Source organism: Ixodes scapularis, unplaced genomic scaffold, assembly GCF_016920785.2.
Source record: "Ixodes scapularis isolate PalLabHiFi unplaced genomic scaffold, ASM1692078v2 PGA_scaffold0__279_contigs__length_252992795, whole genome shotgun sequence".
Taxonomy (NCBI): Eukaryota; Metazoa; Arthropoda; class Arachnida; order Ixodida; family Ixodidae; genus Ixodes; species Ixodes scapularis.
The window spans coordinates 905,464-929,317 of record NW_024609835.1 but is presented as its reverse complement, the minus strand read 5'-3'; the positions used below and the strand labels follow the sequence as shown (position 1 = coordinate 929,317).

At 48.4% G+C, this 23,854-nt stretch overlaps 1 protein-coding gene across 1 annotated transcript in view; it reads right to left on the bottom strand.

The window, feature by feature from the left end:
* Positions 1–23,854, bottom strand: part of LOC8053007 (aminopeptidase N) — a 123,465-nt gene that overhangs the window by 41,165 nt on the left and 58,446 nt on the right. The window contains exons 2-4 of the mRNA XM_029978264.4: positions 21,024–21,179; positions 18,509–18,611; positions 12,669–12,789 (exon numbers count right to left, since the gene is read on the bottom strand). Coding sequence (XP_029834124.3) covers positions 12,669–12,789; positions 18,509–18,611; positions 21,024–21,179 — 380 coding nt within the window. The remainder of the gene's footprint in view (positions 1–12,668; positions 12,790–18,508; positions 18,612–21,023; positions 21,180–23,854) is intronic.

Genomic DNA, 23,854 nt, shown 5'->3' with positions numbered 1-23,854 from the left:
TCGCGCCTGTGCTTCTGCCTCTGCGGCACGCAACTCATGAGATACAGTATAATCATTCTTTCTCGTATCGGCTTGGGGAATGAAAAGGGTGAGCGGTTTCGAACCCCAGTGTTCATCATTTTACAGCGAACCCGTTAGACGCTAGGGCCTGGGAAAAAACTGAAGAGCCTTTCTACTTCACGTGAAGATGGAGGACCAGCGATGCTGCTATCTTTACGACGTCTAAAGGGGTGTCCAAACAGGACCTTACAAAACGCACGACTCCGACAAATTTTTTTTTCACGATTTGTCGGAGTCGTGCGTTTTGTAGTGTCCTGTCTGGACACCCCTTAAGGCGATGCCTAGAGAACGACGTCTAGCACGACCTCAAGGACAACTTCTAGGACGACGCCTAGAAAACGACGTCTAAAACAACCTCAAGGACGAATTGTAGGACAACCTCGAGCACGACGTTGGCATTATTAGATAGTGAGATCCTGACCCCTTGTTATCATCGCTAGGCATCGTCCTCGAGGTCGTCCTAGGAGTCGTCCTTGAGGTCGCTCTGGGCGTCATCCTGAGGTCGTCCTCTAGGCGCCGTCCTCGAGGTCGTCCTAGACGTCATCCTTTAGGCATTGCCTTAGACGTCGTAAAGATAACAGCTTCGCTGGTCCTCTTCCCTCACTTAAAGTGGAAGGGCTCTCCAACTTTGTTTGGTATGCCGCGGAAAAAACATTATTACTAGGGCTGGGCGTCGATTAAAAATTTTAACCAAATTAATCGCCAGCCTTTAATCGATTAATCGGTCTCGTTCATTTCCATGCATAATGATATTGTTCAAAAGTAACAATTGCATCTATTTTTTTTTTTGTGCTGAATATGTGTTAAACGATGAAATAATTTCAATTATGAATCATCTTCGATATACAGTTGAGAACAGTTAAAAAAATACTCGCACTCAAATATTATTACTTCAGCTCCATGAGGCAAAAATGTTTGTTGATATTCTCCGAAAACGTCGACCTCCTTTGATTGCTCTCAGTAGTCTCTGCTGCGCTCAACGGACACTCGCACGGCGTTGAAGTCGCTGGGACATGTGTAACCTTCTGCACTTGTTTGAAGTTACAAATCTCCCCCTTTCAGTTTACCTTAAGTCAATATTTCACCTACATTTTTCACCTCTTATAGGTGTGCTCGTCCATGTCTGCTTGGTGAAAGCATTGTATTTTTATTTAATTTTGGTTCGTCAAAATTTTACCGATTAACCGGTTAAACAAATTAATCGCGATTAAACCGTTAATCGATTAATCGGTAGGTTAATCCACCAATTGCCCAGCCCTAATTATTACCGTTGGATCATGCTATCGATTGCCGTTCTCATTTGTTGAAATAATAACTGCCGATTAACATACAGCTAGCATGTCAATTAGCACATAGATATAGCATCACGATCTGTCGATCGTGATGCTATATGCGGTATTCACTGGACGCCATGATTCGCGGCGCATTTTCGGAACTACACTGTAAGAAATTCCTGTGCGTCAGCTTACCCCCAAAACACTCGAAGAGCCAATCTCTGCGATCTACGAAATCAACTCAGCGAATGATGATGAGGCAGAACATCTGTTTAGACGTAAAAATTAATTCTGCCCCGCGGCATTACGCAATGCAAACATGACGCTTTGCAATTAGGAACCATGAAGCGATGCTTAGGCTGTCGGTGACTACAGCTCACTTTTTTTGCCTCTTAAGATCGACGATCTTGATTGCACTGAATGCACGCTCGTTCAACACGCATTCTATCCATTCTCGTTGTTCTTGGCAGACAATACGTGGGAGCTAAAGACGTAGCCACCTATAATACGATCCGCAGGCTCTTGGGATGAGCATTTAGGTAACCTTGGTTTCTCACCGACACGCGATCTTCGCGTGATAGTGTTTTGGGTAGGGTGCCTCAATGTGCTTCTGTTTAGGATGGTGCCACCCTTTGTAGTAGCCGATGCCGACAGCACGCGCTCACGAAGAAAATACAAAAAAAAAAAAAAGATTGACGAAAACGAAATGTCGCCATAGCAGCAGTCAGCGCCACAAACGCGTGCCGGGACACGCTCTTTCAAGCGCTTCTGAACAAAAACGAAAACAAAACGCGTGGAATAAAATGGCCAGATGCTACCACCCTAAGCAAAGCGCACATGGAAGAACCCTAGTTCTGGGGTGATCAGTGCGTAGGAAAACAACCTAAAACATGCCGAGAGCTCGCTTGCAAGGGCAAAAAGAAAACGAAGTATTCAAATTTCGGGGTTTCGACAACTCTTTCAGTCAACTCTTGAACTCGTTACGAAAATGGTGCACTACGCCGTCTACAGCGATGTTTGTAAAAGCGTGCTGCAGCGAAGGTAGATATGCACACGAAGACAAACGCTGCAGTCTTGAGGAAAATAAAGACAGCACCGAAAAAAAATTCTGACATCACAATTAAATCGCAGAGGCTAGAGACAGAACACCAACTTACATGGCCAAACTTTCACAAATATAATTATAGAACTGTAAACCCCGCGGCGTTTTTACTGAGCCCGCCATCCTAGTGAGCACGCGTTTTGTTTCATTCATTATTTCTTGTGGGCACCCCTGAAGATAGTGTCGTGCCAACGTTGCTAGACTAGCACAGTTGTGGAACTCCTGCAGAGGGGGTGCTCTTCCCCTTCACTTTCTTCAGTATGCCTCTTGTCGTTTGAAGCACCACCTAGATCTTTGTTTCGAAACTGCCTGTTTCACAAAGCACGGTGAAACACCATCTAGACGCTGTGCTTCAAAACATACGTACTAATACACTGCCCTCACCAAGGCAGCCGTCCCTAAAACGGTGGCGCGTCGAACGACCGGAGACGGGCCGGGGGTGCAAAGGGGGGTACTGCTTATGAACGCTGCTCGTAAGAGCAGCGTCGATGGGCAGTTCCATAATTGAGCTAATCTATAGGTGGTATTCATTGGGCAGCATATTTGAGGGCGATGTTCACAGCCTATGCCTAGGACGAGTCCCCCGTTGTCTTCTTCGAAGTGCAATCTTAGTCGTGTGCAATGCACGGTTTGGAAGCGTGGAAGCTCATCGTCAGCTCGAGCTTGGCAGCAACCAACGTTACTAGATTAGCTCGGACCTGCCGACGCTGCTTGGGCGAGCAGTACCCCCCTTTCCCCCCCATGGCTCCTCTAAAGCCTTCCACCGTTCGACGCGCCACCGTTTTGGGGGGAACGGCTGACATATGGTAACTGCGGCGTATCCTATGAAATACGTGTTTCGAAGCACAGCGTCTAGATGGCGTTTCACCCTACTCTATGAAACACAGAGTTTAGAAACGAAAATCTAGATGGCGCTTTAAACGATGGAAGGCGGACTGAAGGGAGAATTCCAAGACTAAGGTAATGGCGAGGTTGGATATTTACATGTACGTCTTAAAAGTGACGTAATGGCGTCTGATTGGTGGAGGCAATAGACCTTTTGCCAAATTAATCAAGCATCAAAAAGAATGCCGGGAACGTAGGAATGACGGCAGCCCGCGCAGCCGGGAACGTGCTGCGCGGGCTGCCGTCTTCTGCTCTAACTATTCGAAAGCAAAAATCTAAAACAAAGGGCATTTCGCACGCGCGTTCCGTGGACGCTTCATTTTGGCCATGCACTTTGAAACTTTTCGTATTCAATGGCGGCCATAGCTGCGTGCTCGACTGCTGAGCGCTGTTGCGTGGCAGCTACAGCTGTTCTGCCACGTGGCAGCCACAGCTGTTCTGCCACGTGTATTCCGCACCATCAAGATTGCCGGTCTTAGCAGCCTGATAATGTGAGCTCGTTCTGAGCATGCGCTCTGAACATCGCCCTCAAATATGGCGTCCAGTGAATACTCCCTATTAGAGGCGAGATGTTTCGGTAGCGCCCTCGTTCGGTTACCTTTCGTGCCGTCATTACGTTGTTAACAGCAAGTTCGATGGTGTTTTAATGGGCATGGTAGAAGCCTGAAATCATAGCGCCCTCAAATCAACACTGCCAACCCCGTCAAAATTCAAGCTCTTACATTCCTCTTATTTCAGTCGATGAGACATCCTTTGCTGACGTCACAGTCAGCATGCGGCCAATTGTGGTGGGCCGACCACTGCGACGATTTTGATCGCTCACGTCACCAATAGAGAGTATTCACTGGCGGCCATAGCTGTGTGCGCGACTGCTGAGCGCGTGCTGGTAGCCAGCTTTCACAGTTCTCTTGAAACACGCATACCAAACCATCAAGATTGACGGTCTTAGGAACCTATTAATGTGAGCCCGTTCTGAGCATGCGCCCTAAATAGCACCCTCAAATATGGCGTCCAGTGAATACTCACTATAGGAAAGACGAGCACGGGCAGCGCGTGTACCTACGTTTCCACCATCCTCTTTGATGCTCGGGTAATTAGGCGAAAGGTCTATTTGACTCCACCAATAAGACGCTTATTCCGTGACCTTTTAAAGCGTACATGTAAATGTCCGACCTTGCCCTCCAGGTGAACACCAACTAAGGCAGCTGCATGTGCAGTTGGTGATATGGGCTGATATGGGCTCGAGCACATTCATCTTTCTGGTGCGCGTGCACAACTTTCATTGGCGCTCGAGGTGCACGAGCGCACGAGCGCGCCTTCACTTCATTGCCCAAAAGAGCTGGAGTAAATCTCGGTGCCAAGAAGGCGACTACGCTGTGTATACAAGCCCCGATCCACGTGCACGCTCGTGCATCTTCGCAGCCAAGGACTTGGCAATCGTAAACCACGTTTATTAGAAGGGGGCTTCCGAATCTTTCCTCGGTCTCCGTGTACGCAAGTAATGATTGCACCGCAGTTATTGGATGACGGCCAATGATTGCGAGGAGGGCCCCGATTTCGGGAGACCGGTTCCAGTGCTGCATGAGCGATGTGGTCGTTTTGGCACAGCGCACTCCCTACCCGAGCTCTGTGTCAACAGGCGCCCCCTACACTAGGTTTCATAGTAAATGAAGCGGAAGGTTATGGGGATGAACGATCATAAAGGCGGCGTGATGATCGCGCCGCGTAAATTGGAAACCTCGTTCGTTTGTATATTTTTCTGTGTGTGTTCCGTTTTTTTTTGTTCTTCCTTATACGAGATGCGCTATCATCGCGGCCGAGAACGTATGCATGCCTCGTCCGTACAAGGCCATGTCGCTGCACCATGTAAGGTGACTGCATAATTTCAAGTTTGTTTAACCTATTTTTTAATTATAAATGGCTTCAGGACAACGTCAGTTTCAAGTTTCTTGTCCGTGCCCTTTAATTCCCTCACTTTCCATGCAAAGAAACTTGCGCGAGCTAGGTTGCATGTTTTTCATACTCGACTGCGCATTAATGCCTCCGTCTAAATTTCTATCGTCGCTAATTTGGCTCAAAATTGCTTCGGCACATGAATAAGTACAGCTGAACCAGCAACCGAGTAATACATATATATTTTTTTATCGATTAACCTTTTAAATTTGTTCCTTGCCGCGTTTCTAAAGCTAAAAGTATGCTGGGAACACTACTAAAGGGACGACATGCGTTGTATTTCTATGCGGAACTCGCTCCCAGCAGGTTACAAGAAGTGTGATGGTGTGAAATGAATGCTATATAAAAACTCCCTCCTAACCCCCCCCCCCCCCCCCCCACACACACACACACACAAAAAAAAAAAAACAAAAAAAAAACGAGGTAATTTGGTTTTCAGACTGCCTGTCCGCTCTGCATGTTTCGCAACATGTGACGTCATGCTATGAAAGGCGCGGGAAACTTTGAATGCTCATTTTGGCCTCACCCTTATTTGCCATTTTCTCGCTGAATGTTCCGAATTTACAAATAATAAATAGCACGCCGCGAAGATCCGGGTAATCTCCAAACGCACTCAGTTCGAGTGGCTCGATACACCGTCAGATGGTACGTAAGACCCTGTATCTCATTTTTACTAAACACCCTTTAAATGTAATGCCCGATGTTCATAACACTGAACGCAACGAGTTAGCTGCTCGGAAAAGACCGGAACAAATCGAGCAGCATCCTCAACTCGGGGCCGGAAGAAGCTGTCAGGTTCGATTATCTGCTTATCGCCCTGCAGTCAATCACGTTGCGGCATCATCCGATAACGAAGCCAAAGAGGGAATCACGTAGCAAGAAGCGTAAACATAATAAGTCAGGCCCTGCGTTTTCTAAGCTCTCAGTCTACAGTGATGTCTCGAGTGCACAGTGTAAATGCGGGAATGTCAGGAAGTGCAAAGGTTCCAACTGTTCTCGCAGGAGGAAGACTCTCGCGATCGGCTGGTTCACCGCCTTCGTTTTCGACGACGCACGTCAGCAGGTTTTTCGTCGTTGACGCGCACCGTCGCGTGTCTTCGGGGGCTCGGGAGCAGCGAAGCACGGCTCGTTTGGACCGAGAACAACGGACGGATTTGTTCGGCCTGACAAGTCGAACGGTCGTGGTGGCGGCTCCCCCCGGAGACGGGGAAGGCGTCGTCACCGTCATCTACGGGAAGATCCTACGCGCGATGAAATATTTTAGACGAAGTTCGCAAGGTCGAAAAGCTCTATTCACGAATCGATTGATCTCCACTCGAGATGGAGCGCCACTCGCGCCCTCTTGGCGACTGTTGGCCGCTGAAGAAATCCGCCTGGTCCAGGAATGGATTCAGGGACTTCTCCGAGACTAGGGGAGGCAGCGCCGCCACCGGCGCGTCGGGCAGCGTCTCAAAACGAACGCGACGCGAGCTGGGGGCGACGCCTAGACGGACGCGTCTGACGCTTTGCGACGGATTTTGTCGTGCTTCGACGTGTTGGCCGCTTGGGGAGGGTCGGTGATCCACTAACGATGACGTCCCTCGCAGGCCTTGTCTTCTATGTGGTGCTGTCGGAGAGCTTTACCGAATCAGATAATCAGCATCAATATAGACATCAGTAAAGCTAAGGGATGTAAACAGTTGCCATAAAGTGCGTCTAAACCTAAATTAAAAAAAAAAGATGAACAAAGACAGTCTGAGTTGTGACACTCGACATGACGTATAAGGACGTGAAACGTCATGCTCAGTGCCCCGGTGCATATTTCATTTTTAGGCCTCTAAACCACGGTGGAAGAAGCGAGAGGTGTAGGTGCAGTGCAGCCTTGCCACGGATCAAGTGTGTCGAAGATTCGCTCGCACTTCTGGGAAATGCCGTGGGATGGCGAAAAAGGACTATGGGGCCTCGAGAAAACGTCCTTAAAAATACCCGAGGGAAATTTCGGCCCCGTTTCTGGCCTCCATTTAGGCACCTTCGTCTTCTTTCATCATGGCCTTAATATACCAGGGTGATTGGCAGATTATCCTCACTCAGGACGTAGAATTCATTCGAATTAGAATTTTTCGGCACCAACGTTTGTCGTGGATCATTGCACATGCAGAGCCTCGGCTCATTTTCAGATGATTTGCCCCATCATCCACTGCCACTCGGCTCCCCGACTGAGTCCGTTCACGGGCACGCGATATGTTCTCATCAGTCGCCGACGTGAACGGGCTGCTTCTCCATGGCTGACACTTTTTGCCTCCTTCCTTCAACCGCATGCTTTGAAGCACAATATTTTTTTCGAAACAAGACGCCTTTTCTACGCTGCGCACAAAATCTTCGATTGCAAGAGGGGCAGCTACTGGTTTTCGCACCGCAGTCTGGGGCGAACTTACTGTAGCACGTTTAAACCTGCACAGTAGTGACTGGAGACACGGCGACATCGTACGAAAGGCGCTGATAAGAGGCCGACGGGCGTTTTAAAATAACTCGAGTACGAAAAATGTCTGAATCGCCCTCGTATAGTTTCAGCCTTTTCGTTCGCCGAGCTTCCTCCGTATATTGTAGGATTAGCTCTCGCCCGAGTGCTCGACGGGAAAGTAGCCTTTTTAGAGCGTACCATAAAGATTAGATAGAAGCTACTCCAATATAACCGAACGAGTGATGGAGATCAGCAGTGAGGACCTTTCGTTGAGGAAGCACGGAGGAGCCAGCGACATTGCGATATACATCAAATCTCGCTCTCAACGGCCAGGACGAGGACCGGAAAACGGAGAGAAAAACTGGCCTTCGAAGGGTGTCCGTGCAAAAGGCAAAATAGGCGCCAAAGGAAAACGACAAAGAAGAAAAAATAAAAAGACCTCGGCTTCTTGCATGACTGCCTCCGTGGCTGCGCTTGCATCGTGAACCATTCAAGCACGGCATACACCGGTGGCGCGTCCCGTATTGACCGACACGGACAGGGTCCCAAATGAAAGCGGAGGAAAGTCGTCGCCAAAAAAAGAAAAGAACGACATCCTTTTTTTTTTTCTTTTCCGCAAACTATATTGACCGTTTCTATAAAAAGAGCGAAAGTTTTTCCAAGCGCTCCGACACGCGTGGCACGGAGGAACCGCTCGTCAATCGGAATCCGCAAACATGCAAAGCGTGCGTGCGAAGCTGTGCGGCGGAACGCTGACAGTACGAAAGCCGCGGTGACCGGAGTTGTCATGTTCCCCAAACCACGTACCTCGAAAGAAAAATGTAGGAAGTAAACCGAATAGAAGGGTTCTATTTGTTCTATGCCGTAGCAATTTCCGTGTCAATCCTAACGCAGGATGCATACAAAACAGTCCAGACTGCGCGAATAGACGAGTATCAAGAATTCTTGGCATGCAGTGTAATGGGAGGGCCGTAGCATCTGACAGTGCTTTTCATGCGCGAGTGTTTGCTCCACTAAAGTCACGGCCGCTCGATCACTGCCGCTTCGCTGCGGTATGCAGCTTCTCCGGAATATGCGTACAGACTTGTAGGCTACTCATTGCAAGTAATCACTCGTAATCGATTGCTTTTTAGAGTAATTTGGTATTATTCGATTACATTTATTACAAAAGTAATCGCAACAGGAATTAGACTACTTTTGAAAGTATTAAAAGTATTCGTAACCGTTTTTTTTTTCCTTTCCCGTACGTAATTAGCCCCGAGAAGTTGGCGTGGCGCCCCCTTACGGCAAACCGGGGTGACGTCACGGCGAGGAGTGAATTTTTCCCCGACTCGCGCCGCTCGCCCTGTGGAGGCTGTGACGACGCTAGCTGTCGGCGCGCTCATTTCTATATTTTTTTTCTGGCATGTTTTTCGTAGGAAGTATAACCGTTTATATGTGCCTTTATTGAGGTATGGCTTGTAGCTACAGGTGAAACTTCAACCAACATTTTAAGCATGGTAGACAGGGCAGGCAACGCATGAATCGGAGCTGGTATATGAAAATACAGAAATATGGCCACAATTGCAGGAGCATCACTATAGATTTACATCTCACACAATAAACGCTGCTGATGGTTTGGATGAATTGGCAGGTTACGTATACTATTTTTTTTGTGTCTCCGTTTTTAAACAAGATCGCCGAAGCAGAAAAGCTGCATGCTGCTTGGGCAACATGCTAAATACAGTCTGGGCCATGGGGAGAGAATCACAAGTAAGACAGCCCAAGTGCAGGGGCAAAGGAAAAAAAAAACAAGGAACATTTATTATATACATTGCTCGCATTTGACCTTTGCTGGATTCGGATAGTATTTCAATGGAATACACGGGTGGTATCTGTGGACTTGTTTATATCAACCCTCAAGTAATGTATAACAAACGTAGGCGAAGGTGTCTAGCTCGTTATTAGTCCATTAAGTCCTAAAATTGAGATTTTACTTAAATTGAAATGTACTGAAGCTAAAATACCAGAAGCTTTTCTCACGCAGACTGTCGCCCTTCACAGGTTCCACATTTTATGCTACTAGTGCTGCATCTACCACTGGACAGACGTTCGAATCCTTGCTTTTACTCCTGTTTTCCTCTGTTGTCAGAGAGTCCAGCTGTAGGGAGTTTGGAGGCTGAGGAAGCTTTTGGAGACCTGGAGCAGTGTCTCTTTTAATTGGAAATGACAATTCAGACTAAACGGTGTATTTTCTGAATACCCAAGGCTGGAATAAAAATGTCAGGAAAAAATATAAACATTCCAAATTACGGCACTATTGCGGTGCATATTTTGGGCAGTTCAATACATAGCATACAGGCAACTGGAGGCAATTCGGCCGTCTTTGCTGCTACCATACAAACTAATTTCCAGTAATTGGGAATCTTTTAAGAAATATGCCTGCATACATGTATAAACTATATAATTAATTCACTAAGACGCTACATTTATGTAAGACAACCCTGTTCCATGAGCACTTCAAAGATAATCAGACACACGGCCTTTGAAACATCTGCGAACCAGCGCATGCAGAGTGGCAGCGCAAAGTCGGAGTCGCGAGCTCATTTGCCGACCACGCAAAGGCCCATTATATAAATGCCACTTCAAATGCCTTGAAAGCGGGATTTAATATCGTCCTAAATGATGAACGTGCAAGGAACAGAATTCCAGCGTCTGAAACACTTGCGGCACCGCTTCACCGATCCCTCGCAAAATTGCCTCCGTCGATTGCTTTCGGGATTTGTAACCCAATTTTAAGGTAAAAGGGACGAGCAGGCTTATAAAATGTACGGGAGCACGTCAACATCGGCCTAACTTAACGTCTTGTACACCGGGAAAACGATGTCCTGCTCCTCGAAGAGCTTGCGGCGCACATCGCCAAACCAAGAAACCGGTGCTGGGAAGCGAGCCGATGCGAGATCGCGGAGCGGAGTACTCGCCCTGACGTCACGGTACGCCTCACCCAATCAGAGCGCGGCGACCGCAGCGACGCTTGTGTTCGCTCTCGGGGCTAATAGCGCCCTTTGTTCGTGCACGTTTCTTCCCGAGGAATGTTCGAACCAAATCACTGACATGAGGAAGGTTTCCCAAAAAGTAGGTCGCGATTCGGTGGTTCCAATTCAATAATGGACACTACGAAAGACCCACTTCCAAACCAGTAGAAAACTGTCGTTTGAAAATATTAAGTAATTAGACAAGTAAAGATTACTTCTTCGAGTTACGACCAATTAATTTTTTGTTCTCGAGAAGTCGAGTAGATCTAATTCAATACCTTTTAAACGAGAGTAATTGTATATGTAATCGATGAGTTTTTTTTTTTTCTCGAGTAACATGTCCAAGACGGTCGTGCGCAGATGCAGTGATCCAGTCGAGTTTTTTGAGTCCGTCGCTGGAGCACGACCAATGCCTTTGCTTTGTTTCCTCGGGCCTCCCGCCCCTCCCACTCGTTCGTCGCCTCCTTCAGTGACTAAATTCTCTCGATAAAGTTCACGCGTGGCGTTTCTTACAAGTGCCGAAAATCATTCTTTCGGGAACGCGCAAAACACGTGTCGCGAGAGAATGCTCCGCCGCCATTTGCTTCCAAGAGACACACGAGGCACGGGCATTGAGCATTGGCGCATTTGACGCCGCTTGTAAAATGAACACAGACACATCAAGGGGCTTTTTCCCTGACCGCTGGTCAGCACCGCCAGGAGCAATACAACTCACTTTCCCCCGCCAAAAGGGTCATTCAACAAGCCGTTCCCAGCGAACCATAATCGAGCAGCCGTTACAGCAATATCCGCTCGCGCGCCCATGCGTGGTGGAGGCGGAGTTGAAGCTTCTCCGTCCAAAAGAGCGCAGTTGAGTTCGTCCGCAGAGACGGCCTAGTTGAGACAGACCAATTTTTAAATAGGCCGATCTCACCGCTGCCGCAATGCATCGAGGGAACTTGAGTCTTTCTGCACGTGCAACAAGCCCGCTGGAGCTCTGCGAGCGTGGAGCACGAGACGACACGAGGACTCGCACGCACGGCCGTCTTACTCCTGTGAACTAAAGTTATGGTGGCGTCACGCATGCGCCGAACGCCTAGGGAGGTCGGTTTATTATGTATGATACTCCCAGACGTTTGTGCACGCGCGATGCGCGCGGAAAGAGCAATCGCTGGCCGCCCATTAGCCAGGTTAGGCAATATACCCTTTGTGACAAAGACAAGGCCGCACATCATTAAAGGGTGTCACCAATCACTCTTCGAATTAGTTGCATAAAGAAAAGATAAACCAGGGAATGGCATACAGACTGGGTCCTATAAGGCTGGGTCACGGTGTAGCCAGACGATGGATAATGGAGGTGATGAATGGATGGATTATCGGAAGGTGTGCTATTGCTGTCAATTTCCATGGTCCCTCTTTGGGATGTGTGTAGCAACATGGTCGATTTGAACGTTTCTTGTTCACACGGCCTGTTCCGCCTCAGGAGAAAGCATGCGCATCGTTTTACGTGCACAGGGCGCTACGACCCAACTGTTCCCACTGTTCCACCCTACTGCTCAACGGGTTCCGCTTCGTGTGGCTCAATTGTGATCTGAACTGCAAGTCGATATCAGGGAAGACTTCTGACGAGCATTTCCAAAAAGCTGTCCAGCGAGAAATCGCTAAGCACCCCATGGAAGAAGAGGATACAAAGGGAAGACTTCGTTGTGAACGGTAAATCTTCATTTACGGTTGTGCGTGGCGCAGCTTCGGGCTACCCAGTGGCGCCCGCAGCCAACTATCCGGTAGTGCCACTCGAGAGGCATGACAGAACCATAGGTGCTGTCATGCCTCACTAGAGAGGTCGTAAGACAGCGAGCGCGTATCCAGTCCGTTCGTGGTAGTGATTGGCTGTATGCGAGCTTGGCAGCAAAGGGGCACGAGGGGGCCCTTTTTCGTTCGCGCAGCGCGGAGAAGCTCACCTGTCTTGGGAAGCGGATACTTTATGGAGAAGTATTCCTCGTAGTACTCCAGGATCCTGGGCCCTATGGACAAGGAATACTCCACTGCAGTGATGGCGTCTGCCCGCGCCCACACTTTGAACTGCAACAAAATTGAGCCATTCATGTATCCAGACACTCTCAGAGAAACGTGAAATGGCCGGAGTTCTGAATTCCTTATTATTGTTAATATTTTCAGCTCAATCGGTATGTGCTTTATTAAACATTCCACAATTACAGGACATTTAACCCCATTCTGAATCTATATTTACGAAAAGTTATATACAAATATTGACATTTTACATGAATACTAGTAGCTCTTTACATCATCAAGTTTGGGGACTACCTGAAAATCACGAATTAACTATAAAACAAAAAGAGTATGACATTAGCGGTCCGCAGCATTGGAAATTCGAGAGAAAAAAAAGATCAGTGGTCCTGCTACGAATTTACTTTGAGGCCACCGTTTCCGTATTGTCGAGCAGCAAAACGAACAGTGACACTTCTCAAACACTTCCAGCATTGCCGCGTTCATGCGCGCACCGCAACGTCTGCTTCTGAACGCGAATGTCAGAAACCTTGTCCCACGGTGGGTCATCTGACCACGAGACATAAGGTCACCATTCCACGTGACTCTACGCCCCGCTAAATTGGGAGAATTTTGAGACGCAAAAGGGCCGACTAAATTCAGCAGGTGAGCCTACGCTTCTTCGTCACACTTAGTGCTTGTTCACACACACGCGTTAGCTTACAACCGAGTGCGTTACAAGCTCTTGTGATCTGTTACAGTTACGACGACAGAATGCAATAAAACGCTGGCGCCATCTATGAGGTGGCCCGGGAGCTGCATTTCGTTAGAGCGAAGTTTTGCAGAATTCGCGAGATCAAATTTAACTCATCGTTATGAGAAATACTCATTTATAACAGTGTCAAAAGCTTCTCGAGCCAAAAGACAAAGAATAATGCCCCCCCCCCCCCCCACCCCCCCCACACACGCACACACAAAATAAAAACACGGGAACCGGAAGTGTTTCCAGGCTGCCGGACAGATGGTGCCAGTGCGTTCTTCCGTCGTAAGAGATCACGAGACGTTGTAACGCACTCAGCCGTAATCCGTAGCAAGTGCATGACCCAGGTCTTAGGCGCCGGGGAAGAAACGGGGGCGATCCCATGAACGTATCATACGTTAAAAAGCTTCCCGCGTGTCTCCGCATAACTTGGTTTTTGCAGCGCTTGTGCCACGCTCCATATAGATGGGACAACGTCGCTTGCCATCATGTTTAAAGGGCAACTCCGACCAAAACTCAAAATGAAATAAATTACTGGTATCGCTGTAGTGACACAAAATATGACTCCGTAGGACGCCGCATTCTCAACTAATGCCGATAATAAAAACGCGACCCGCCGCGAGCCGCTGCTCCTTAGCGGGCGGCCAGCGGGTTGCCGATCGCTAAAGCAACATTGGGCCGTGACGTCCGCATCGTTCTCTTTTTTCCTCCGGTGCGGGCGTTGCGCGGAGTGCGCTTTTTTGAGCCACTACCACCGCTACTTCGGCTTGTGATTGGCGTGTTTAGCCGTTGCTTTTATTTGTAGCCCGTGTAGCTTCGGTATAGCCTTTTGTTTATTTGCCCTTGTGAGGACTCCGAGACTCGTTTTAGCGAGCAACTCGGTGCACCCAAGACTGCCCAGCTGTTCCTCTAAAGATGCCGAGTGCAACTTGTAGCGCTGTGGGCTGCTCAAACAACCCTCTGCAAAACACGGAGGTGCTTTTTCACAAGTGCCCGACGGACCGGAAATCGGAGAAGGTGTGGGTGAACGCTGTTCGACGAGTGGACTTTGGACTTCGGCTTTTATGCACCCGAGGAAAAAACAACGAAAAGACAGATGTGTAAAGCTCAGCACACGCGTGTTCGGGCGCCGCGGCCCGCGCCGGAGCCTCAAACCTTCGTGTCTGGGACTGACCCGCAGCGCGAAAGCGAGAGGGCCCCCAGTACTGTACGTCACTGGCAGCGCGGCGTAAGGCAACGCCTCTCCATCCACGGAGCCCAGATGACAATTTAGGCCTAGCGACGAGTACGGAAGGCCACACGCACGGCGACAGCCGGCGAGTACGGCACCGAACGAGTTCACTCGTTTTCCAGTCGCTAGCTTTTGGGTATACGAGCGACGAGTACGGCATAGCGCACGCACGGCGGTGGCCGCCGAGTACGGCACCGTACAAGTTCACGGGTTTTCCAGTCGCTAGGTTTTGGTTATACGCACTAACTCTTGCTACATATGGTCGATAACTACCACGTATACAGAATTAAAACAAAATCAGCTTAGCTCCTATCTTTAGACGGCTAGCGCAACAGAGGTAGGTGGCGCCCGGCCTGCGTACTCGTTGAACGAGAACGATCGTGACGTCACGTTCACATAGCGGCTGATTTCCAGTGTTGCCGGGGCCTCGAGCGGCTAGTTTCGGTTATGTTGGCCGCGCGCCAAACAAAATTTTCATGCGTCGATATCTTTAAAAATACGCGCAATAACGAGAAAAAAATTGCACCTTGCAATTCAGGGACGCTGACTGCACTAAAAACAGTCATAATCCCAAAATCGAAAGTATGGACCGGAGTTGCCCTTTAAACTTCGGCAATGCTTCGTCTACCCTTGATTTTGCCCCCTGCTAGGCATGTACACGTGACTCTGAAAAGTAACTAAGTGTACCTTGATGAGTTACTTCCTAGGATAGTTACTTTCTATGCAGTAGTGTCTCACTCGACAGTGTCAAAAAGAATTACTTACTTTACCCAGAAATAACGTGCTAATTATCTCGTTACTGTCACGCTATGGTGACTGATGTGGAGCCAGAAAATATACAGGCGGGGTACGAAAAGCAAGGTCAATCGTTGCAAGGTCAATTCCTAACAAGGCACGTTTGATTTTCCTTGCTTTTGAGCTTGCGAGGGCAATTATTTGAAGCAACCAGTTGAAATTGACGTGTTCCAATATTCGCTGTCACGTTATCCAACCCAATAGATGCCTCTTTAACCGCTCATTCACACTGGAAGCGGATCCGCGTTCGCAAAGCGGTTGCGAACGCGGTTGTATAAAGATCCAGTACAATTGCACGCGCACTTGAAGTCATCGAGTGCGCGTACAATTGTACTGGATCTTTATACAACCACGTTCGCAAACGCTTTCCGAACGCGGATCCGCTTCCAGTGTGAATGAGCGGTTAAGCGCGATCCAAACCAACGCTTCTTTTTGCGCCTGTAGGTCGTGCGGCTGCGGATGTGACGTATTTTCGTGACGTCGCGCCACTTCTTCGCTCCTTCCGGGCGCGCATAAAAAAAGTTGGATAATTTCAATTTCTTTCTCAACGCGCACAAAAGCGCGCGGTGACGTAGTAGGGCGCTCCCGTCTCCCGGCCAATCGGTAGAGGGCAAGCTAGTTCCGGCTCCGCGTTTCTTCGCCGCCTTCTCAGAGCAAGTGACAAAAGCGCCCGGTGCGCATCCACAATTGGCCCTCTCCTCCCCCCACTTTTATTCTCTTCCAACATAACAACGCGATCTCTCGCTCTCTCTCGCCGCCTTCTGGCTGCGACAGACTGGCCTGGCCGGCCAGTCTGTTGCGCGCGTGCGCGCTTGCGTGAAGCTGGCCCGTCCAAACCAAAGCGCACGGTTCTGACTAAGAAAGCGCGCCCGGAAACAGCAAAAACATCAGGAAATGCGTCACATCCGCAGCCGCACGACCTACAGGCGCAAAAAGAAGCGTTGGTTTGGATCGTGCTTTAGGGTGCGTTTTCGGCGCTTCTGAATCGCGTCGCCAAAACCGCGAGAATTTAGTTGACGAGAAGATACGCGTGGCGCATGTTTCTCCGGGAACAAATTACTATAGATACCGTGGATACCTGGACAAAATGTAATATACTAAATTATGTTAGCCTTCTTTGATCTCAAAAAGTAACGAAGTCGTTACTTCGTTACAAAATAGCAAAAAGCATTCGAAGTAAAACGTTACTTATTTACATGCATGTATAGGCTTTTTTCAAAAGTTCGGTCACCCGAGCACTTTCAATTTTTAGAGGTGCTTGAAAACCTTTCTTTCCTCGATTTTTTTTAAAACTGATATGATTTTTTCTACCACAGAAAGCTATGAAGACGAGAAATCAAAATTCGAGTGCTGGCGGCGGGATGAAAAACTCGGCATTCACGGAGGAGCTCGTGCGGTCGTTTATTCTTTATGACTTCCTGTCTTCTGTAAAGCCTGCAGAGTGCGTCGAGAAGCTAGAAGCTCTTATGGGTGGTGAAGCCCCGCATGCCCCGACCCTCTTGATGATTGCCAGGTGGTTCAATTGTTTTCGAAGTGGAGATATCTCCGTGGAGGACGCCCGCCGTGAAGGGCACCCCAAAATGGCAACCCACGATGAAAATGTGTCCGCTGCGAAGGCGGCGGTTGAGGAAGACTGTCGAGTTACTTTGGAGCATTTGAAGGAGCTCCTTGGTATGGCTTCCATGTCAAGTTGTAGAATCTTGACTGAAAGCCTTGGTTTTCAATTGGCTTCTTTATAAAATTACCACTTCTTGGCCGTATTTCGGCCCTATATATTTACTTTAATTGGTTTAAACTTGTTATACCGCCTGGTGGTAGAAGTAGAGACAAGTGTCCATTTCGTCTCGTTTTCGCTTTCATTTATACATTTTAAATTGAAAACCTTCGTTAGAACAAACAATCTGCGAAATGGGTCCGTCACCAGCTGACTACAGAGTACGAGGCATCCCGTGTGATGTTTTTGCCGTCAATGCCCCCAAAGATGCGAGGAAAGCAAGTCTGCCATTTGGAAACAAATTGTGGCTGGTGATGAGACCTGGCTTTACAACAGTGACCCTGAAACCAAGTCTCAATCCATGGTGTGGTCGACGAAAGGAGCACAGCCACCGAAGAGGTTTCGCCGCGCCGGATCAGCCGGGAGGACAATGTTTGGCATTTTCTTCGGATTTAAAGGTGTTGTGTTCTCTGTCCTTTTCGATGAGAGGCGAACTGTGAACTCTGAATGATACACAAAAGTGTGCCTACCGAAAGTTTTTGAGAAACTACTTGGAGGTCGCCCCAAGAAGGAACTGCGTCGTCATATCCTCCACCCCGAGAACGCGCCCTCTCACACGTCTGGCACAACGTTGAACTTCATCGCCGATTCCGGAATTGATCTGTTGATTCCATCCGCCTATTCCCCTGACCTGGTGCCGTGTGACTTTTGGCTATTCCCCAAACTGAAGGAACCCGTCCGTGGAAGAGCGTTTGAGACAAGAGGACACCTCATTTTCGCTGTTGAGGAGCAGCTTTCTCTCCCGAAACCGGATGGTTTCCAGGATTGTTTCGACCGTTGGATTCATCGAATACGAAAGTGCCTCGAGGTGGCTGGTGATTATGTTGAAAGGAGCTGAAGTTAACCCCTGTGAGTTGGATACCGCGAATAAATTGTTTCCTGACATTTTCGGAGCAGCTGCGGCATAATGAAGTTTTTTTGTGACCGGACTTTTGAAAAACCCCTCTGTGCTCCTCGCGGCTTCAAGCAGTAGGGACGAAATGTCCTGTTCAGCGTCTGGCGAGCTGGGCGCTCGCACCATTTCTGGCGGAGTAGGAATTATCGCTAGTAAATTGCGTCCCCGGGAACGTCGATTCCGCGCGCTCATTTCCTTTTCCAGAGACGTCCCTCGTCGCCTCCCTCTTGCTCCGACTCTCTCCTACGGAAATAAGCATCCGTATCCAACGGCTGTCCGGGCGAAGCCTTCGCCTTTTCTATGGATCCAAGTTTGAAGAAGAATCGCGGGAGCACGTACCTTTTCGTTGCCGTGAAACTGGAAGTCGGAAACCACGAACGCCAGCAGGTACGTGGACATCTTTACCGTGGTTTCGAAGGTGTCGGCTATCAAACCGTTCCCCCTGAAAGCAGCGAGTAACGGCACAGTTACAGTCGCGAGACAACAAGTGTGAACACGATAAGCAACGCCCTCTGGCTGTCACTGACTATAATCGACAGAACACCGACGGTGCACACTGCTGAACGTGGTTGTCGTAAGTGCAAGTGTGCGGTTCTAACGAAGACAAATTCTTTTCTACTAAGTTGCGGCTTTAAAATACACTTTAATTGTTCAGTTTTTTTTTTGAGTCGATGTAGTTGGCTTAATAAAGCTAACACGAAGTTGTAAAATTCCGCGGATATCGAACTGATTTTTCTACGTCGAAATGACAGCACTACACGCATGCGCATAACACACAGTCGCACAAGCATGTTTGCGCAGATGCCAGCTCATACGAGGGCGCGCCTGCACGCCCGCTAACATATACGCGCGCGCCCGCAAACAACGGCCTCCTTCTGTCCCAGACTCGGGTTAAAGTCATCGTGGTAAACTCCCACCAGCTCGCCCGCCTACTCACTGCATTTTGTCCTATAAAACGAGGTTGTTTTATATAAACTAAATCTGGCTTTAGAAAAATATATATAACACTATGAAAAACAAATTTGTTTTTAAAAAGAATGATTTGGTTTTGGGCGACCTGCTATTTCGAGACGTGATATGCGCAATCCAAAGGGCGTTTCGGTTCCCGGCATGCGTAGATTTTATAACGGAAAATATTCTGCATATTTTCGTTGCAACACCAAAAGGCGCCATAAAAGCTTGGTGTCCCGACCTCCCTCAAAAGCGCAGAAGGGGAAGGGGGGAAGGGGGGTCCCCCCCCCCCTCCACACACACACACACACACACACACACACGCGCGCACACACACACACACACACACACACACACACACACACACACACACATTCGAGGGATTGAGAGAGAAAGCGAAAGAGCGATGGGCCACAAAGTCGCCGTTTTTCTGCTTGGCAAAACACTCCGAACCATCGAAGCCAATCCACTGCCATGTGAGTGTCATGTGAAATTCGGGTAGAGTGTAGCGACCACTGATCTCTATTGTAGTAAGCTGGATCGCAGATCGAGAGCCCGTCGATGGCTCCACCGGCGGCCATTACTTGACACCGGGCAATGCACGTAGGTCTGTAGGAGAAACGCACAAAAGTAGAAATATTGAAGCTACTACGCGGTGCTCGATGGCAAGTATTTTATGATGTGCCGCGACCATTATATCGGGTGTTTAATGATGGAATCGGTATTCGTCGAGCGTTCGGACGCTCATTAGAAAATCGAACGTACCAGAACACCCACGGCTGAGCCGGCAAGCTTGCTCTCGTAGTGGAGTAAACGAAGGAACTCGCCATCAATAAGACCGTCCTCGGGGAAGCCCAGAAGTTGACGACCGTCAAAAAATTTCTATGTTTACAGCGGCTTTCCGAGAGTGAGTGAATTCCGCGTAGCAAAGCCTTCGAGTTTGTCGTCTGCTAAGCCCAAATCATCAAAACCGCCACCGCCACTGCCACCGCGGTAACTCTAGTTAACTCTCGTCTCATTGAGTTGCATTACACTTTTCGACCAACGGAGTCATTCTCGACCACAAAACATTCATTTATAACAACAGGGAGGTCTCCGAGTTTAATGTTTGTGCACAAGCCATTTGACAGGCTTTTCGAAAAGCAGCCAAAACGTTTCAGCGCCGACAACTTAGAAACGAGGGAAACGACACTTTTCCTCGTTTTTCCCACAGAGTCCCATGCAGTAGCTGGTGTCAAGTGATGGCTGCCGGTGGTGCCACTCGACCCCAGCAAGACAAGCATCGATCCGCGATCAAGCCATACTACAATAGAGATCAGCGGGAGCGACGCGTTGAGCGGCGGTCACGTGATGTGTTCAGAGCTCTGCATTGGCTGTGACGATTCGTAGCGTCCCTTGCGGTTTAACGCGTACGGTGAAACAAAGTATAGCAATGGGTGCTGTATTTATATTTCCATGTAACACGACTAGTTGTCTAGAAACTTGAGCGTCTGCTCACCGCTATTGTACAAACTGCGCATGCGCAGGAACTTGTTTACGAGAGAGCTACGCGTCAGCGCATGCTCCGTTCACTGCCAGCGTCATCACCTTGGCCTGACGTCAGAAACATGATTATTCTTACCACCGCCATCTTTGTTTACTCGGCTGTGAATTGCGTTCTGACCATGCGCAGTAGCCTTATTCTGGGAAATATGATACGGAGAATATTCAAGGGGGGGGGGGGGGATGTTGTTTTGGGCGGACTCACTTCGTCAGATATGGGAAAACTAAGGGAAGCAAAGGAGAATCCTCGGATCCATAGTTCTATAACCCGATTCGTGGCCCAGTAAACAAACATGGGACCATCCGGAAGGCGATGCTTGAAATGGTCTATGCATGCCTTCTGCTTCGAGGAAAACGTCACCTGTCGACGGAGGACTTGAGCGGCATGTTGGAGATGGCGGTGAGGTTGCTCGGCCGCACCATGGTCACGGCAAACGTGGCCTTCATGTCGGGTTCGTCGAAGCATGGGAACGCCCTCCGGGCATCCGTCGCCTGGAACTGCGTCGCGGCCAGCCACCTGCGACATCGAGGAGGACGCGGGTCAGCAGAGCGCACTCCACAACGACCAACACCGCAAACGATTAGAATGTAACAAGATTGGTAGCAATTTTCTATGAAAAATTTAATGAAATACATCTATATCTATAGACCTTTCCAAGAAAGAGCGTATGGCCGGTGCCATTTCCAGTGTTCGTGCGTATGGCGCGTGCTTTGCTCGTTTTCCGGAGCGACGCACACGCGCGTGCTGAGCTGTGAAGATCGCACGCTGAGCTGTGGATTTGTAAACATTATAAAGGTCTATAGGGAGTATGCACTGGCGGCCATATCCGTGTGCGCTGCTGCTGAGCGCGTGCTGACGGCGAGCTTCCGCAGACCTTTTGGAGCGTGCATTTAGCACCATCAAGGTTGCCGGTCTTAGCAGGCTATTAATGTGAGCTCGTTCTGAGCATGCGCTCTAAACATCGCCCTCAAATATGGCGTCCAGTGAATACCTCCTATACTCCGTTTCACTTTTAGGTGTGAGCATGGCGGAAGCTACAAGAGCGATCTCCGGACTTTCAGCGTCCCCGCCAAGCATGCGCGATCGTGCAGTGCAAGCACTGTTCAAGCCCATATGCTCGCGCTTGTAGCTTCGAACTCGCTTGCACTCAAAGTGAAACGGAGTATTCGCGACTCCAACTAACTATAGGTGGCGCCACTCATTTTCCAAGATGGCGGGTTTAGTGAGGGTCAGAGATGCGTGCCGGCTCTTGAGCCTGTCTAGTGTGCTGGCTTTACTGAGCGACACAAATTATTTCTGGTAATACGGGGAAGCTAGGGTGTTATGGGCGCAGGTCGCCTCTTTACCCTGAAAACAAGAACGGTATTTAGCGTAATATTTACGCAAGGATGCGCGTTTTGATTCTGGAGGAAACCGAAACTAGCTTCTATTTTGGATTTAATTTCTCAGTATAGGTCTTAATTTCGGATTCTTTCATACCTCTCAATGTGTCTCACATCGAAAATTATCTAGTTAGAAAAATTGTTCGCGGAAACTTTATTTCGTGACATACATGTCCGATCCAGGCTGATATTTGTGCGTTCTCGCTGCCTTTTCTCGCTCAGATAATTGTCATGGGAAATAATGAACTGCGGGCCTTTTAATGGGCTTTTGGGTCTTTAGATGATTAATTGGTTTAACATTATTCCCAGCACAGGAATAAGAGAATTCCAATTTTTAGAAATGTCCACAAAACGTATAAATTAATAAACGCTGTTCTCACTGCAACAACCCAAAGACGGAATCTGAGTTAGACAGCTGAAGTGTGTGCGTGTGCAAGTTTTATATCAACGCGTGACGCATAGGACTTTATATTACATCCAGTGTTTGACTGTTAGTCTATCTTGGTAACGATGTCAGAGTTTTTCATATGCTAAAAAGAAAACAAGATTATACCTTTCTGGATAGACTATAATGGTAAAATGGCATATTTTCGTGATTCTGGCGTTAATTTGGGGCCAACATTGCCACGATTGGTATTAATGATAATATTAAAATTCAGCTATTGTAATACGTAATATTTCAAGCTTTGCTTATGATCTAATTTCAAACGCGCGAACAAATATGACGACCAAAACTGTGTTAATTATCATCACCGTTGCCAATTGCAGCATTTTTAATTACCAAGTAATAAAATAAAAATAGTCTAAGTCGATGAAAACCTTCTAGCTATTGTGAGAAATCCATGTAAAATTACATTAATTGTGGTTAAAGTATATTTTTCTATCGAAGTCGCGACTTTTGACAAGCAGCAAAACTTAAGTTGCAGCCAATATTTTTCCAAACCAAATGCCCAAAAGAAAAAAAAAATTAAATTATTAATTGTTTTATAACATTTAGTTACTCTCATTTTTACGCTCCGTCGTTTTTTTTCCAATCTCAGCCTTTGCAGTTCGAAGGAACGCCTACTTGCTTGCACGTCTGCTCACTGCAGCACGTTTCGTTGGCGTTGGAAGCCGGTGAAACAGTAGTGAGTTCTAGTATTGGGTATACGAGCGAACGCGAGTGCTGTGTGTTTGCGTTAGCTTTGCGCGTTCCACACTGCGCGTTCCACACTGCGCGTGCGTGGAGCCCGAAATTGCGGTCTTGGATGGCGCCTGGCGATGAGGCGCACGCACAACGTGGGACTTGCAACCCTAACGGAAACGCACACCGCTTGCGTTCGCTTCTATGCGCAATACTAAAACTCTCCAGTAAGGTACAATCCCATACCGGCTGCAGCACTACATTGGGACAGTGAAGAGTGTTGTTTGCATTCGGAAACGACATTTCGCGAGCCATGATCGCGAGAATTTCCGTCGTACCCGCTGGGCAGGAGAATCGGGGGACCCTCACTACCGCGCTTCCCGTTTCCGCCGCGGGAGGGCGACCGTCGAGCTGGAGACGCGAATAGCAAAGCTGGGGGACAGGCGGGACAGAGGAAAATTGGGACTCCATAAAGCGTGGCCGCGGTCCAAAATCTCAACCCTTTGTACTAGTGGGTCCGGTATTGGGGTGACGCCAAGAAGGTTTCGTCAGCGGAAAATTGACGATATCCACACTACCTAGTGATGGTTACAAAAATGGAAAGGGGAGGGAAATTGACCTAATAGGGTTGTAGGAGGGGGGGAGGTATCCTGCGTTTTGGTTTTTCAGGCTAGATGGCGCGAGCT